Genomic DNA, 13,506 nt, shown 5'->3' on the forward strand with positions numbered 1-13,506 from the left:
CTTTTCTGAAGGATTAAAAAAACTTGAAAAGCGATTGACCAAGTGTATAGAGCTCCAACGAGATTATGTTGAAAAATAAAAAAAAATTTACCCAAAAAAAATTGTTTTTGTACTTCATTCTAAGGACTTATTGAACTACCCTCGTATTCTTAGTGTTTTAGAATTAAAAAATCATTACGCTTTTTAGATATTATCTCATTTGATAAAATCTCGCCGAAAACTCAAACATAAGAATAACCCGACCAGAGCCCCACCAGCTCCCGACCAGAGCCTAAAGATTACCCGCACGGAAATTTTGAACAAAAAGACCCGACTAGCCCTTGAGCAACCACCGACCAGGCCCCGACTGAAATTTTGGCAACAAAAAGCCCAACTAGTCCACGATTAGTCCCCGACTGGGTACTTTGTCAAAATTAATAACCCGACTAGCCCCTGATTAGTGCCCGACTTGTAATAGGGCCAAATGGGGTTATTTCCTCACGGGAAGAAGTACTGTGTAGGTGAAAAGTTTAAACGTCGGTTTAACTACTTTAAGTGTAATTCAAAATGCCATTCAAATAGTTCACGTAAAAACAAATATAATTAATACGTTTAGCCAATAAATGAAGACTTCGTTCATTTATTTTAACATAATGCTCCTTACCATCCGTTCTTAAGTATTTCAAAAGATATACTTTCATCCGTTGAGATTTAAAAAGTCGGTGGATTTTTTCGCAAAGAAGTATTTTTCCCACTGTGCGACTTATACAGTTCGATTGCCTTGAAGAATAGACTAAAACGCGCTCTGGGCGTTTATTTCGGTCTTTAGCCGTTTCTGTATCAGCCACATCGCGTTCTTGCTCTCTAAATCTGAATTAGTGAAATTTCACCATTTGATAGTGAAATTTCACTAATTGATTTAGCGAGAAGTAGGTCACTACGAATTAGTAAAAAACTACTAATTCAATTAGTGAAAATATTTTACTAAATCAATTAGTGAAATTTCAATAAGCTAGTAGAAAGAAAAATGATGCAAGCTGGCCAATATAAACGATGCAACCGAGACGTGAGCGCGGGTTGGCGCGAGTCCACCATTAGTCACGATCACGTGATCACGGCTTCGATCTCGACTTCACTTATTAAATAGTGAATTAAACTACTAAATAATAGTGAAATAAAATCGTCTAATTAGAAATAATGAAATTATCACTGTTTTTACGGTAGAAGACCACTAATTAAATAGTGAAAAGCCAAAAAATCACTATTTAACAAGTGAATCATTCAATCACTAATTCAATTAGTGAAATTTTCACTATTTTAAATTTAGATCATTAAATCATTATTTTTCTCAACGGTCAGTAAAGCAGATATTCTCATTTATTTTGCAAATACCTGCCTGTGTTTTCTGCACCTAGAGTAGAATGTCAACGAATAAGAATTCATGAGAGGTATCACCATTTTCAAAACAAGACCTTTTATTTCTTGCTACATATGATAAAAAATAACTTTTTCAATGCCTGAAATACTAAGGAATCCCACCAATAAATATTTTGCATCTTAAGATATTTCTATTTCATAAAAAACACCATAGTTGGCCTTGCCCCTCCATACGGAAAAAGGCCAACGAAATACAACTTGTTAGAAATATTGAAATTATTGAAATTATTCATAATATTCAATAATGTACGAACCTAAATAAAGTGAAAATGGATAATTACCACATTTTATTAACTATTTTCTAGAGCATTAAATGTTAACCCGTTAATTTACCAAATTTCCATAAATTACCAATATTTTGGTAATTTGTATAAACTGCCATAAATTTATATAAATTATCATAATTTATAAGATCTAATTTAGAGAAACGTAAAGAAAATTAAAAAATCTTATGGTACTTTCCGGGAATTCATATAAATTTATATAAAAGTTATTAGTAACTTTTGATAACACTGATAACAGCTTTGCCGAACGTATGCTCAATAGCTCAGGCTAATGAACTCGAGGTCTTCGGCATTACTGAGATCGGTACATTTTGTTTATTTCTAACATTAAAAAAATTTATAGTGTCGATATGTCCGAAGACAAGCCACACCTCCTTCTCTTTTCCAGCTCCTCTTTTCCTTTGGCAGATTTATATGTTTAGACTCGACCGTGTTATAAAAAAATTAATCTTTAAGCACAATTAGAGACTCATTCGCTATCGAATATTGGGTAGTTATGATATCCGTAACGATGAAACTTTAGTGCGATTTCCAGATGGATTTTATGAATCGATATCTCGAATAGTTAGCACAGTGTTATGCCCTCCATATCGAGGGAAATTGTTCAGGTACACAGCAAAATTTTTGTGGCACATAAGAGCTAATTGGATGTTTAATTGAAGCTTAAAAGGAGTTTAATTGATATTTCTTACACGCGGGCGACTAAAGAACCGTTCCAACTGTAAGTTCACTTTCACAACGGGAAGTTATTAGAGCTGAATGACGTTTGTAAGAAGATGCAGGTCTTCTCTGGAGCGAAGAAAAATACGTTCCTTTTAATTCGGGAAGGTATCGACGGGGGTGTAGAACGTCATATGGTACTTGTAGAACAGTTTTGACAGTATGTCTGGTAGAAATGTTTGATGAAGAGTGAAGATGGCACGGAAGAGCCAAGGGCGTGGAGAGATTACCAGCAAGTGGGCCGAAACAGATGAAGTAGCCGAGGAATATTTTGCTCCTAGATAGAGAAATAGGTTTGAGATACGCTGAAGTCCTAAATTATCTCCAAAGTAAAGTAAGACCTGACACCCTTGATGTAAAAATTAGGGGTGTAAGGAAAACCAGAAATTTTTATGTCCAAAGATGCTACCGCTGTCAGAGCTGCAGCCACATGACCAGTGGCGTAGCCAGGGGAGAGCTGGGGGGCTCCCCCCCGGAACTAAGTTTTTAAATTATTTAATTCCCTTTTGCCTCACTCTTTGCCGATACATAAACCCGAAGCCTCCTCCGGAAAAAACGAAGCCCCTTCCCCCGCCTCGAAAAAAATCCTGGCTACGCTGCTGCACATGACCGTGAACTTCAAGGGTCCTAACCGGACTAGAGCCTGTTGATGGTACAGCAAATACGGGCACAGAGCTGCCGAGTGTGCCCGCACGCTGCAGTGTTACCTCTGAGCAGCAAAGAAGGGGGAGCCCCGAACAGATTTGGTCGACTCCCAAGGGCGAGTGTGATCACAGATACTTTTGTAGTTATCCACCTCCTTGTAGATGGCTCTACTGTAGGGGCATAAGTGGGGGTAATATTTTCTTAAAATATCTTGGCGCCGCCATTCTAGTGTTCTAGTTTAAGAAAAAAAGTTGCATTTCATGTATTATGTAATTCTTCATTTGTTGGAGAATTATTGCAAAATTGTACAAATTTATGCCGAAAAATGGTACAGGAAACAGCATTTACACATTTTTGGTCTTAAATTTGTATAATTTTGAATTAATTTGTTCTTTTTCTTTAATTTTAATTCATGCAACACATTCAAATAGTATACACGTTTGCGTGCTAGAACTCATGGATACGCTTTAGTCTGCCCCCTCTTTGTAGACTGCGCTAGTGTCGCTATAAGTGGTCAAACGCGCCCATGGGAGTCGACCCAGTCTGGCCCCGAATCGACAATCTTTCAGGGGAGATGAGTTGCTTGTCATTTAGAGAGGCAACTCCACTTAGGAAGCCCTAGAATGGAAAGCGTTAATCTGTAAATCCCAATATGATGTCGAAAGCCAACCAGTCCGTTGGGCGATATTGTCTTGTTACTGAGAACGAAGCGTACATCATGTTTGGGGTGGAAAGATGATAAAAACCAGGTTAGCATATACAACAGGACGTCAAGGCACGGAGTAGAAGTCTTACAAGCATGTTCCTGAATTAATGCGCAAGCGAATTCCAGGGAAAAGGGTTGGCAAGAAGGTATTAAGCCCTAACGAGGCCCTGCAAGCTGAGATGTATTTTACCGCGACAAACGTGAGCTGAAGCCCTGTCGCTGAGGCGCTATGTTCTCTACACAGTCAAACAAACTTTGTGTCATCGATGTCCCTAGCTAGGCCGCACGCAACCTTATTAGTGTTAAAAACAGTCACAAATGTCATAAACCACTAAAAATAATAAATAAGCATGTTTTTTTATGTCGTGGAGAGCAGAAACTGCATTTTTTTAGACTTGAATGAGCAACTCTGTTGAATATATATTTTAATTCATAAAAATATTGTTGCAACTTTTTTAAAAATAATCGAAAACAGTACTGACGTTATCGTAACCCTACATCTCTCATAAATTTTACAAAAAGACTAACGTTTTCTCCTGCAAATTCAGTAATGTTATTTGTATAAGATCAATAAAAGAACATTATTTTAATTTTTATAACATTCATAACATTTTGTCAAAATGAAGTATTTAATTTTTAGAGAACTGCCAATAAATGTATTTATTTAGTATTTCTATTGACTCTTTTAATCAATCGCGATGAAATAAAAATTAATTAATTTATTGAAGACATCGACAGCCCTTTTTTAAATGCATGAAAGGGATGAAGTGTTATGATAACGTCAGCGCTATGATTAAAAAAAAAGATTTCTCTCAATTCTTCTAGAAGATTTGGTTAAATTAATATTCAGCTTCTAGAAAATTGATGTTGTGTGTTTAAAAAAAATGCTCTCACTGCTCTCCACGCCATGACAAATATATAATTAATCATTATTTTAGTGATTTATAACCTGTGTAGCAATTTTTTGTATGTGGCCAATGGAGCGCCGCATCGACAAGGCTTTTAACCGTCTACCCAAAACTTTGTCCAGGTGAAATACACTCCAGCATGGAGGCTCTAGTATTACCGAAAGGACACGCTACATCGTACCCTTATATTCTCTGCATAGTATTCTTTCCATATTTAGCAATAAAATCATTAAAAAACAGAAAGATGGTTATTTAACCTGTTGAAATTCTGTTTCTACGTTAAATTTTTCTTTAGAAGATCCCGAAGTGATTGCAATAGCTTTTTTGCAGCTGTACGCATTTTTTTTAACGTCATAACTCCTGCTAAAGGCGACTTCAAGCGCATCCATAGTCGATTAAGTAGTATGCTGTTACTGAAAGAAGATGCGCTTGAAGTCTTCTTCAGCCTATGTTAATGCCAAATATTGTATTTTTGTATTATTTTTTAACGCTGAAGAAAAAAACCAATGAAGTTATTTCATACCCTTCCGACGAAAAACTTACGCAGAATCCGAATTGCAAAAAAATGGAAGGTTCATGTTACTGCTTTTTGAGTTTGTGTTGCATGAAACGGAAAGGATACTACACGGAAGAAAATTTTTTACGGGCCTCGTTACACAAACCACGACACTGATGTGGTTTGTTGGGTCGTAGCCGTATCAATGACAAACGAAAACGGTCGCGGATTCGTATGCTATAATGCAGACAGTCAAACGCATGCAACACCCGCCGTCAAGCAAATGAGCACCAATAGTTTCAGCGCCTCAAAACCATCGCCGCTTCGGACAGCGACGCATACGGTTTAGAGCTGAGACGTAATGCGGCGTAATGCCATCCCACACAACGTTAGTGCGAAACCGTGTGCGTCGCTGTCCGAAGCGGCGATGGCTTCGAGGCGCTGAAACGTGGTTTCTGCTACGAGGCCCGTTAAAGATTTTTTTCCGTGTATGTGGATACTATAAGGTTACGCTGTAACGTATGATTCTCGTTCATTCGGTCCACCAGGGATGAGTCAATGAATTTCTACTTGCTCGGAAAAAAATACTACTACTGTCGATGTCAAATTTTACCTCAAACCAAAACCTTCTCATTAGAATCAGAATGTCAAAATTATATTACTTTAGAAAAATTACGCCCGTGCCATCCACTTGTCGCTTATCACTCGTTTGCCATTGTGGCAAGGTGGGTTAATGACGCATACCGGCGTCTTTAGAGTTCTTCGAAGTCATTACAATTTTTTCAAATTACAATTTTTGTTAATGGGGAGGCCTCTTCTTCCACGTAACGCTTGTTATAACTCTTAGGGTGGCGGTTTTTTTATATTAATTACGCATATGAGTCAATTAGCGGTGCAATGTAGTAGGCTAACAAATGCATAAATTATAAGTGGGAGCGGGTGTCTTGTACCTTACCTCAACAACACTTCTAAACCTTTTTTTAAAAACATCTAGTTTCGTACCGCTGGCATAGTAATGTCTTGGTCGTATAGGCGGCCTTAAATCGGCACTGGGCAAACTGTTAGCTATCTTTACGGGTGGACAGTACTGGGTCAATACTGCGCCGATGGTCTACTCAGTCAAACTACTGTAATTTCCACCTCGTAAAAACTTAATAGGAGCTTTGGAAAAATTATACTTTTGAAGTAATTAAATAGCTAATAAGAATTTTATATTTTCAGAAAGAATCCAAAGGAATGTCCTTAACCTTATTGGCTGCTGTCAGCATTGTGCTGATGGCGGATGCAAGTCCCGATCCAGATATTTCTGGAGGTTCTTCGGAAATCAACTCTGCAGTAGAAGACCCATCGCCAACTTTGCTTCCTGGTCTACTGTACCCAAGAGAAAGCGAATCTCGAGAGGTTTTTTGTTCTTGAAATTATTAACCTTGACAAAATAAAATACTATAAAATTGAATTTAAGCCTCTAGATGCTAATAATATGTACCTGTTTTCTTTAAAACGATTTCTTTCCGTAGATATTTAAAAAAATTCTCATATAAAGTTCAATTTTTCAGGCTGAAATTTATGCCGAATGTTCATCTTAAGATACCAAAAAACTACATAGAATTTTATCCTTGAGATTGCATTTGCTTTGATGTTATGGAGGGGGAAATAAAAATAAAAGCATTTTGTTTTTTGAAAACCGCTTAACCGATTTGTATGAACAAAATATATGTTAGGAAGACCTATAAGGCAATTTAAAAAAAATTCAGGATAACCGTATGAAAACCTAACATGACAAATGCATTACGATATGATTTACCCTGTTAAAAATGTTCGGAAAGTTACGAAATATTTTAGACGCAAAAGTAACGGAGTTTTCGAAATGATTGTTACTGAATTCGGGATCACGATAAAATTGTCGTAAATTTACTAATTTTACGCAAATTTATGATGTTTAGGAGCAAATTACGAATTACGGTACTATTCGGAAGGACGCCGCGCCGTTTTCGCCTAAGGCGCAGTTAAAGTTATTTCTATACGTTAATTCCCTTCGCAAGTAACTTTTAAGCGCAAAATCTCTGGTTTTCTCATCGTTAGTGATTCTCGTGTCAGGAATTCGCACTCACCTGGCATCCTAAACATTGAAGTGAACATTGATTGTTTTTATGAGAAAATAAGGAACGCGTAAGTAGGAACTGACGAGCGACCCTTCTTGACCAGATATACAACGCAGCTGATTTCACTAGTGGTAACGTAAGATTCCAAGAGTAATATATTTGTTTCGGTTAATTAAAATTTTAATGCATAAACAATGTATATGTATTAAAATTGTACTTAACTGAAAAAATGTATTAATTCTGGAATTTTACGTTACTGTTACAGATAAATATGAACAAAATTTCGGATTTTTACCAAACATGTAACTGAAAGATGATGCCGTTAGCACTACTGAAAATAACTAACCGTTTCGTAATTTTACGAAACATGTAACTGCAAAAAACTTCCACTACAAGTTTCGTAAAATTCCGAAATAAATTTTAAACAGTTTAGTACACTGAGAACCCGTTCTACAACATTAAACTCGTATTTTAATGAGTGTAGTACCAAAGACCAATTATATCATTTACCTCCCGTATTTAAATAAAACCCAGATAAAACTAACGCTTTCAGCACATTACTTACATCAGTTTGCGTCAACTGTCCCAGCGGACACAGATTAATAACAGTTAAGAAATAGGTATAAAATCGAAAAGAACATTTTCTGTAACAACGTTACAGAAACAAGTTTTCTCAGATCCATAACAGTTTTGTAACAGCATTATATATAAAAAGAAAATATTTTATAACAATTTAGAAACAGTGTTACAGAGTAAAATTGTTTTGTAACAGTGCCGTAACCAAAACGTAACAGTGTAACGATATAAATTTGTTCAGTATCGATCCGTAACAATTCCATAACGGCGCTACAATGTTTTTTCACGGATTGTAACAATGCCGTAACAGCGTAGTCAAGGACATGTGACAAAAGAAGGTTTTTTGTTTTATTGCTACCCTTAGTGCTTATTTTAAATAACATCATTTCAAGCACGGTTCCCTACACATATAATCGCACGCTCAAACTCGCTTTAAAGTTATACTCGCTGGAGATTCGAAGCCTACGTAAACTATCTAACCCGTATGTACCTAGCCAATGGATTGGTCAATTGCGCTATCCATCCGCTTGCATAATTTCAAAACTGTTACGTATCCTTACAGTAACAGCGTTAAAAAGCAGTGTGTACTTTATGTTTAATTTCTGTAACACGTGTGAAATTCTAGTGAAGTAAAATTTATATCACTCTCTGGTATATCAATTACATTACGGAATTCCTAAACTGTTACGTATACTTACAGTAACAGCGTGACAGAACAGTGTACCCTTTATGTTACATTCCTGTAACACGTATGAAATTCTAGTGACGGATCGATTATATCATCCTGTGATATAATAAACTGTTAAAAAATTGTGTTAGAAACTTTCACCACATGTGATGGAAGTTTATTTCCAAAACGTAAGGTAACGCTACAATACATGGTGCGTAGTTTCCAAATACAGTACGACCTGTTGCATCGGAACTCGCCGCATCAAAATCCTCGGAGGGATGTAGTCCCCACTCGTAAAGTTCTCCACTGATCGTGATTGGTCAGCGCACGCGCATAAAAACGCAGCATCTTCCACGCGACGAAAGTCAGTGCTGTATGCATGAAAATTGACCGGATTGTAACGGCCGCTGAAATGTTAGGGCCTTGTACATTTTAAGACACGTCACTACCCGGAGATGTAGCTAGTTGTGTTTCTGTGACCTGCATGATCGAAAGTTGAGACCCGGTTCGTCCAGATCCGACGAATCCTACTGTACTGCCATTGGTATGGTACCTTACATGAATTGGAATTTTACAATTCAAGTCCAGTAGCCAGTTACACTTCTGTACCATACTTGTGGTTCGATATCTCGACACCTGTTAAAGCGAAAAATTAAAAAAAAATGCAAATAATTTCTCAGGATATTTAGTCTAGACAAAAAAAGACATTTTCTGATGAAGCCAACAATTTTTTTAATATATGTGACCTGCGCCGAAGAAAGGCGGTTTACTCTGAAAAGTGAGATTTTCCAGGGCGTGCGGTCGAAGTCTACCGGACAGGCGCGACTTTTAGGAGAGAGGGAAGGTCATGAAACCTTCCCTCTCCACTTAACACTAACCTTCTTATACATATAGCGGCGCCGCTGCCGCGTTTCGCGGACGGAGTATAGATGAGATGCGGAGATGCAGTGGTAAGTGGTGGGAGGCGTTTCACAGGATCTCGAGCTCTCGACTGAAAGCTGGATTTCTTGGGTATCAAATGACTCAATTGAATTGCTGGCGTCCAAAAAGGGGTAACCCATATTTTTATATTTTTACAGGAGGCAGGAAAAACGTTCGTATTTTGCCATTTTTATACTTTAAACAAGAATAATCCATTTTATGTTAGGTTGTCACTCTACACACACTGTCTAGAAATTTGAGTTCATTATTTACAAAACTGTGGATTTTATAAGCATGTTCGTAGCTCGGTGGGGTAACCCCAAGGGTAGCTGGCGACCTAAAAGAGATAATCCACATATCAAGCGTCCTTTACTTTCATATTAATTTCAGAATGACTAAGATTATTTATCGTTCGAATCATTTCATATTAAAAACTCGCGCATAAACACACAATAAATTTATATTACGATTGTTGATGTCATTTTTTTTAAATAAAAAAATTGTGTTATTTGACACGAAAAGTAGTATAATATTACCATGGCATTTAATCGTGAAATATAATATATTTATATTTTCTGTTTAAGAATTTCATCATTTCAATGTATGCAAACTGCAAAAATGAGTATGAGAAATCTTTGAATCATGAAGAAGTAAAGGTTATTTGAAATAAATTTGAGAAACTGTGATTAATTTTCAAAATAGAATAATATAAATGAAAAGTATTGAGAAGTAATGTTACTTTTATTTTCTAAATATATGTAAACCAATCAGATTAGGAAACATTTTTGAAAACTATCAGGCGATATTACAACCTTTTTATAACAAAATACAAATACAAAAACAGATTGATAAAATATATCATGGATTTGGGTTTGTCTTTAGCACGCAAGCGTTTGCCTTTCGGTTTCTCGTGCTTCTCATGATTTCGACGTGGGTCGGGGTGATTTTCACGCGATCGCATTTTGCTCAGCCAATTTTAACGGTAAAAGGGTACAAATTTTACCAAAATGTTTAGAAAACTGTGCTGAACACCCAACTTCCTTCCAAGGAACAAAAACTAGCTATTAAATATATGTAGAAACTGAGAAATTGAGCGGTACTCACCTGACTGAATAATTGTTTTCACGCAGCTGAAAACGTGAAAAGCGATACGTTTCCGAGATACAGATCCTTGTATACGTCCAGGTACCAGTAACTTACAGCCTGAAATAGTCACATGGAAAACAGATGCACTTTTTAGTTTTAGAAGCTCGGAATGGTATAAAAAAATCCAGAGCTTCCACAAGAGTCAATGAGGGGTTACCCTCTTTTGACCGCTGGGTATACCCGGGGTTACTACAATCGCTAGTTTTGATAATTTATTATGAAAAAACTCAAATGAATTTTGGATTTCTTTCAAAGGTTATAGACAAGGCTTTTGTCAGAGAATTTAAAAAAGTGAAAAAGTGCACTTCGAAAATTTGAAGGGTTATCCAGTTTTGGACACCAGCCATTCAATTATTGGCAATAATAACGCTCGGAAATTTGTTTCGATGGTTTCATTATAAAGAACAACCCAAAAACTATCGAAAGTTGTAAGAACCTCGATTTCGATTTGTTTAGAGTAAGCCACGGTACACCCGGAATTCACGGATTTAGAGAACTTGCGGAATTCAAGTAATTCATCAAATTCATGGAATTTGCAGAATTCACAGAATTCATGGAATTTACGAAATTCGAGAAATTCACGGTATTCAACTAATTCATGAAATTCAAGGACTTCGTGGAACCTACGGAATTCTCGAAATTCAAGAAATTCATAGTATTTAATTAACGCACTTATTTGTATTCCGTAAATCCCTGAAATCCTTATGAATTATTTGTAGTCCATAAATTCCTTGAATTCATTGAATTCCGTGAGTCCCATAATCTATTAATTGCATGATGTCCGCGAATTCTTAAAATTCCGCGATTTCGGTGACTTCCGTCAATTTCACGCATTCCATGAATCCCGCGAATTCCATTAATTCCGTGAATTTCACGACCTCCGCGAATTTCTTGAATTCCGTAAATTCCATACATTCAGCAAATTCCATCAATTCCATAAATGTCGCGAATTGCATAAATTTAGTGAATTCGAAGAATTCCTTAAAATCGATGAATCCTCGAATTCGATGAACTCCTTGAGTTCGATGAATTCCTTGGTCTCCATTAATTCCGTAAAATCCAATTTTACCTTACGCCTGTATTGTAGAAGTGTTGTAGAAGTGCTGTAGAAACCCAAACATTTTTAACAGTGTAGTTACAATACAGAATTCCAGATCTGTTACGTATCCTTACGGTAATAGCGCTACAAAACAGGGTGCCAGTCCTAACAGTCATGTCACTCTGTAATATACCAGTTACATTACGGAACTCTAGAACTATCACATATTCTTACAGTAACACCGTTACAGAACAGCATGGACTTTATGTTTCATTTCTGTACTACGTGTTACATTCTAGTGGCGTAGCAATTCTATCACTCTGTGATATATTAGTCACATCATATAATTTCAGAACAATTATGTATACTTTCAGCAACACCGTTCCAGAACAGTGTAACCTTTATGTTTTGTAATGGTTATGCTACACAGTTGTAACAGGGTTATGTATAAATGTGATCTCTTGGTTACGTAATATTTACAGAACGTATTCACAGGGACTGTAGAGGCCACTGCAAGCAATGCTCGAAACCGTGCGTAATTTCAAGTTCCAGTGCATTCATTGTTTGTGGCAAATACATGTTAGTAGGTCAGTCATGTTATTATTATTAACACACAAACAGCCGGAAACAAATGACAACTGCATTGTGAAACAAGTGAAAACCGCTCATGATGCCACAGTTATAACAATTTAATGTTTGTTCATTGGTCGTAGTTTCGCCCATACATCTCCTGCGAAAAAAGGTCTTTTCACCGTATCCAGCAGGTTATGCGCGTTTTTTGCTAAAACATTTTATTAAGGTGCCCTGAGTCAAGTTTCGAGTGTTCAAGAGCAAAATGTTTAAAAGTAAAATAAAACTAGTGGAAATGTTGAAAAAGTTGAATGGAAAAATCCTACTATCCCCAATAGGTGCTGAGTTATAATTCTTCATTGACCCCGGAATTGACCACTTTTTACCTATTTTTTAGGGAAAATTTCTTGTGTTTAGTTTCTTTAAAACACTTTGCTTCTGGCTGAACCTACGTAAGTGGTGCCACAGAACAAAATTTTCAAGTTTCTACGATGCAGACTATCTTCTCATACTTATAATTTATCAGAAAATCAATTAGTCATTATTTAATTACTTTTTTCATCAATTACATAATTGCACAATGAATTTGTTTTCATATTCTTTTATTATGACCAGTTAACAATAATTGTTTCCCCTGCGATGATTAATTTGTCTATGTAAAACCAGTTAATTTATATATTTCTTTCTTCATTCCATTTCGACAACAGATATTCTGGAAGTAATTATCACAAAGTGAATACATAAAATAGGCATACCGTTAGTATTTTGAAGCGTATTATTTAAACAATGGTTGAAGAATTTACAGATCATGTTCTTAATAATAACACTCTTAATAGTTCCGTTTATCCTAATCCAACCGAGAAAAGTTATACCCCTTTATTCTGTTCCCTGAGAGAAGATCCTCTAGGCGCGCATATGAGTTGGCGTTTATGGATAGAGGAGTGTCCTTACCCGTTTTTTTCACACGCAGTTGATTAAGTTCTCTTCTCATTGGTCCCTTGATCTTAATTTAATATTTATTACTTTCGTTGAGTTTCTTTCTAAAATAGTCTAAATGACTTTTACGAGATGTTAGCTATATAATAAAAGGACCTCACCACGCGTAGGGCTCGAGTTACAGGGGTCTACGGTAGCCACTTGAGTTTTTGACTCAGTCTCTCTTTTTTTGTAATTAAAATGTTAAAATTTATCAATTAATAACTCTGCAATCCCCGACTTAAAAGTAATATATTCAGAATTTTCGAATTATTCTGATTCCAACGATATGTAATTTATCTATAAAGTTTGAAAATTGGGGAAGTAAGCAA

The 13,506-nt window shown here is 36.3% G+C and overlaps 1 protein-coding gene across 2 annotated transcripts in view; it reads left to right on the forward strand.

The window, feature by feature from the left end:
• Positions 1 to 13,506, forward strand: part of LOC117171907 (beta-glucuronidase) — a 131,855-nt gene that overhangs the window by 73,087 nt on the left and 45,262 nt on the right. For both annotated transcript variants that reach the window (XM_033359561.1, XM_033359569.1), the window contains exon 2: positions 6,397 to 6,576. In XM_033359561.1, coding sequence (XP_033215452.1) covers positions 6,412 to 6,576 — 165 coding nt within the window. In that variant the 5' untranslated portion in view covers positions 6,397 to 6,411. The remainder of the gene's footprint in view (positions 1 to 6,396; positions 6,577 to 13,506) is intronic.

The sequence above is a fragment of the Belonocnema kinseyi genome, chromosome 1, assembly GCF_010883055.1.
Source record: "Belonocnema kinseyi isolate 2016_QV_RU_SX_M_011 chromosome 1, B_treatae_v1, whole genome shotgun sequence".
In the NCBI taxonomy this organism is placed as follows: Eukaryota; Metazoa; Arthropoda; class Insecta; order Hymenoptera; family Cynipidae; genus Belonocnema; species Belonocnema kinseyi.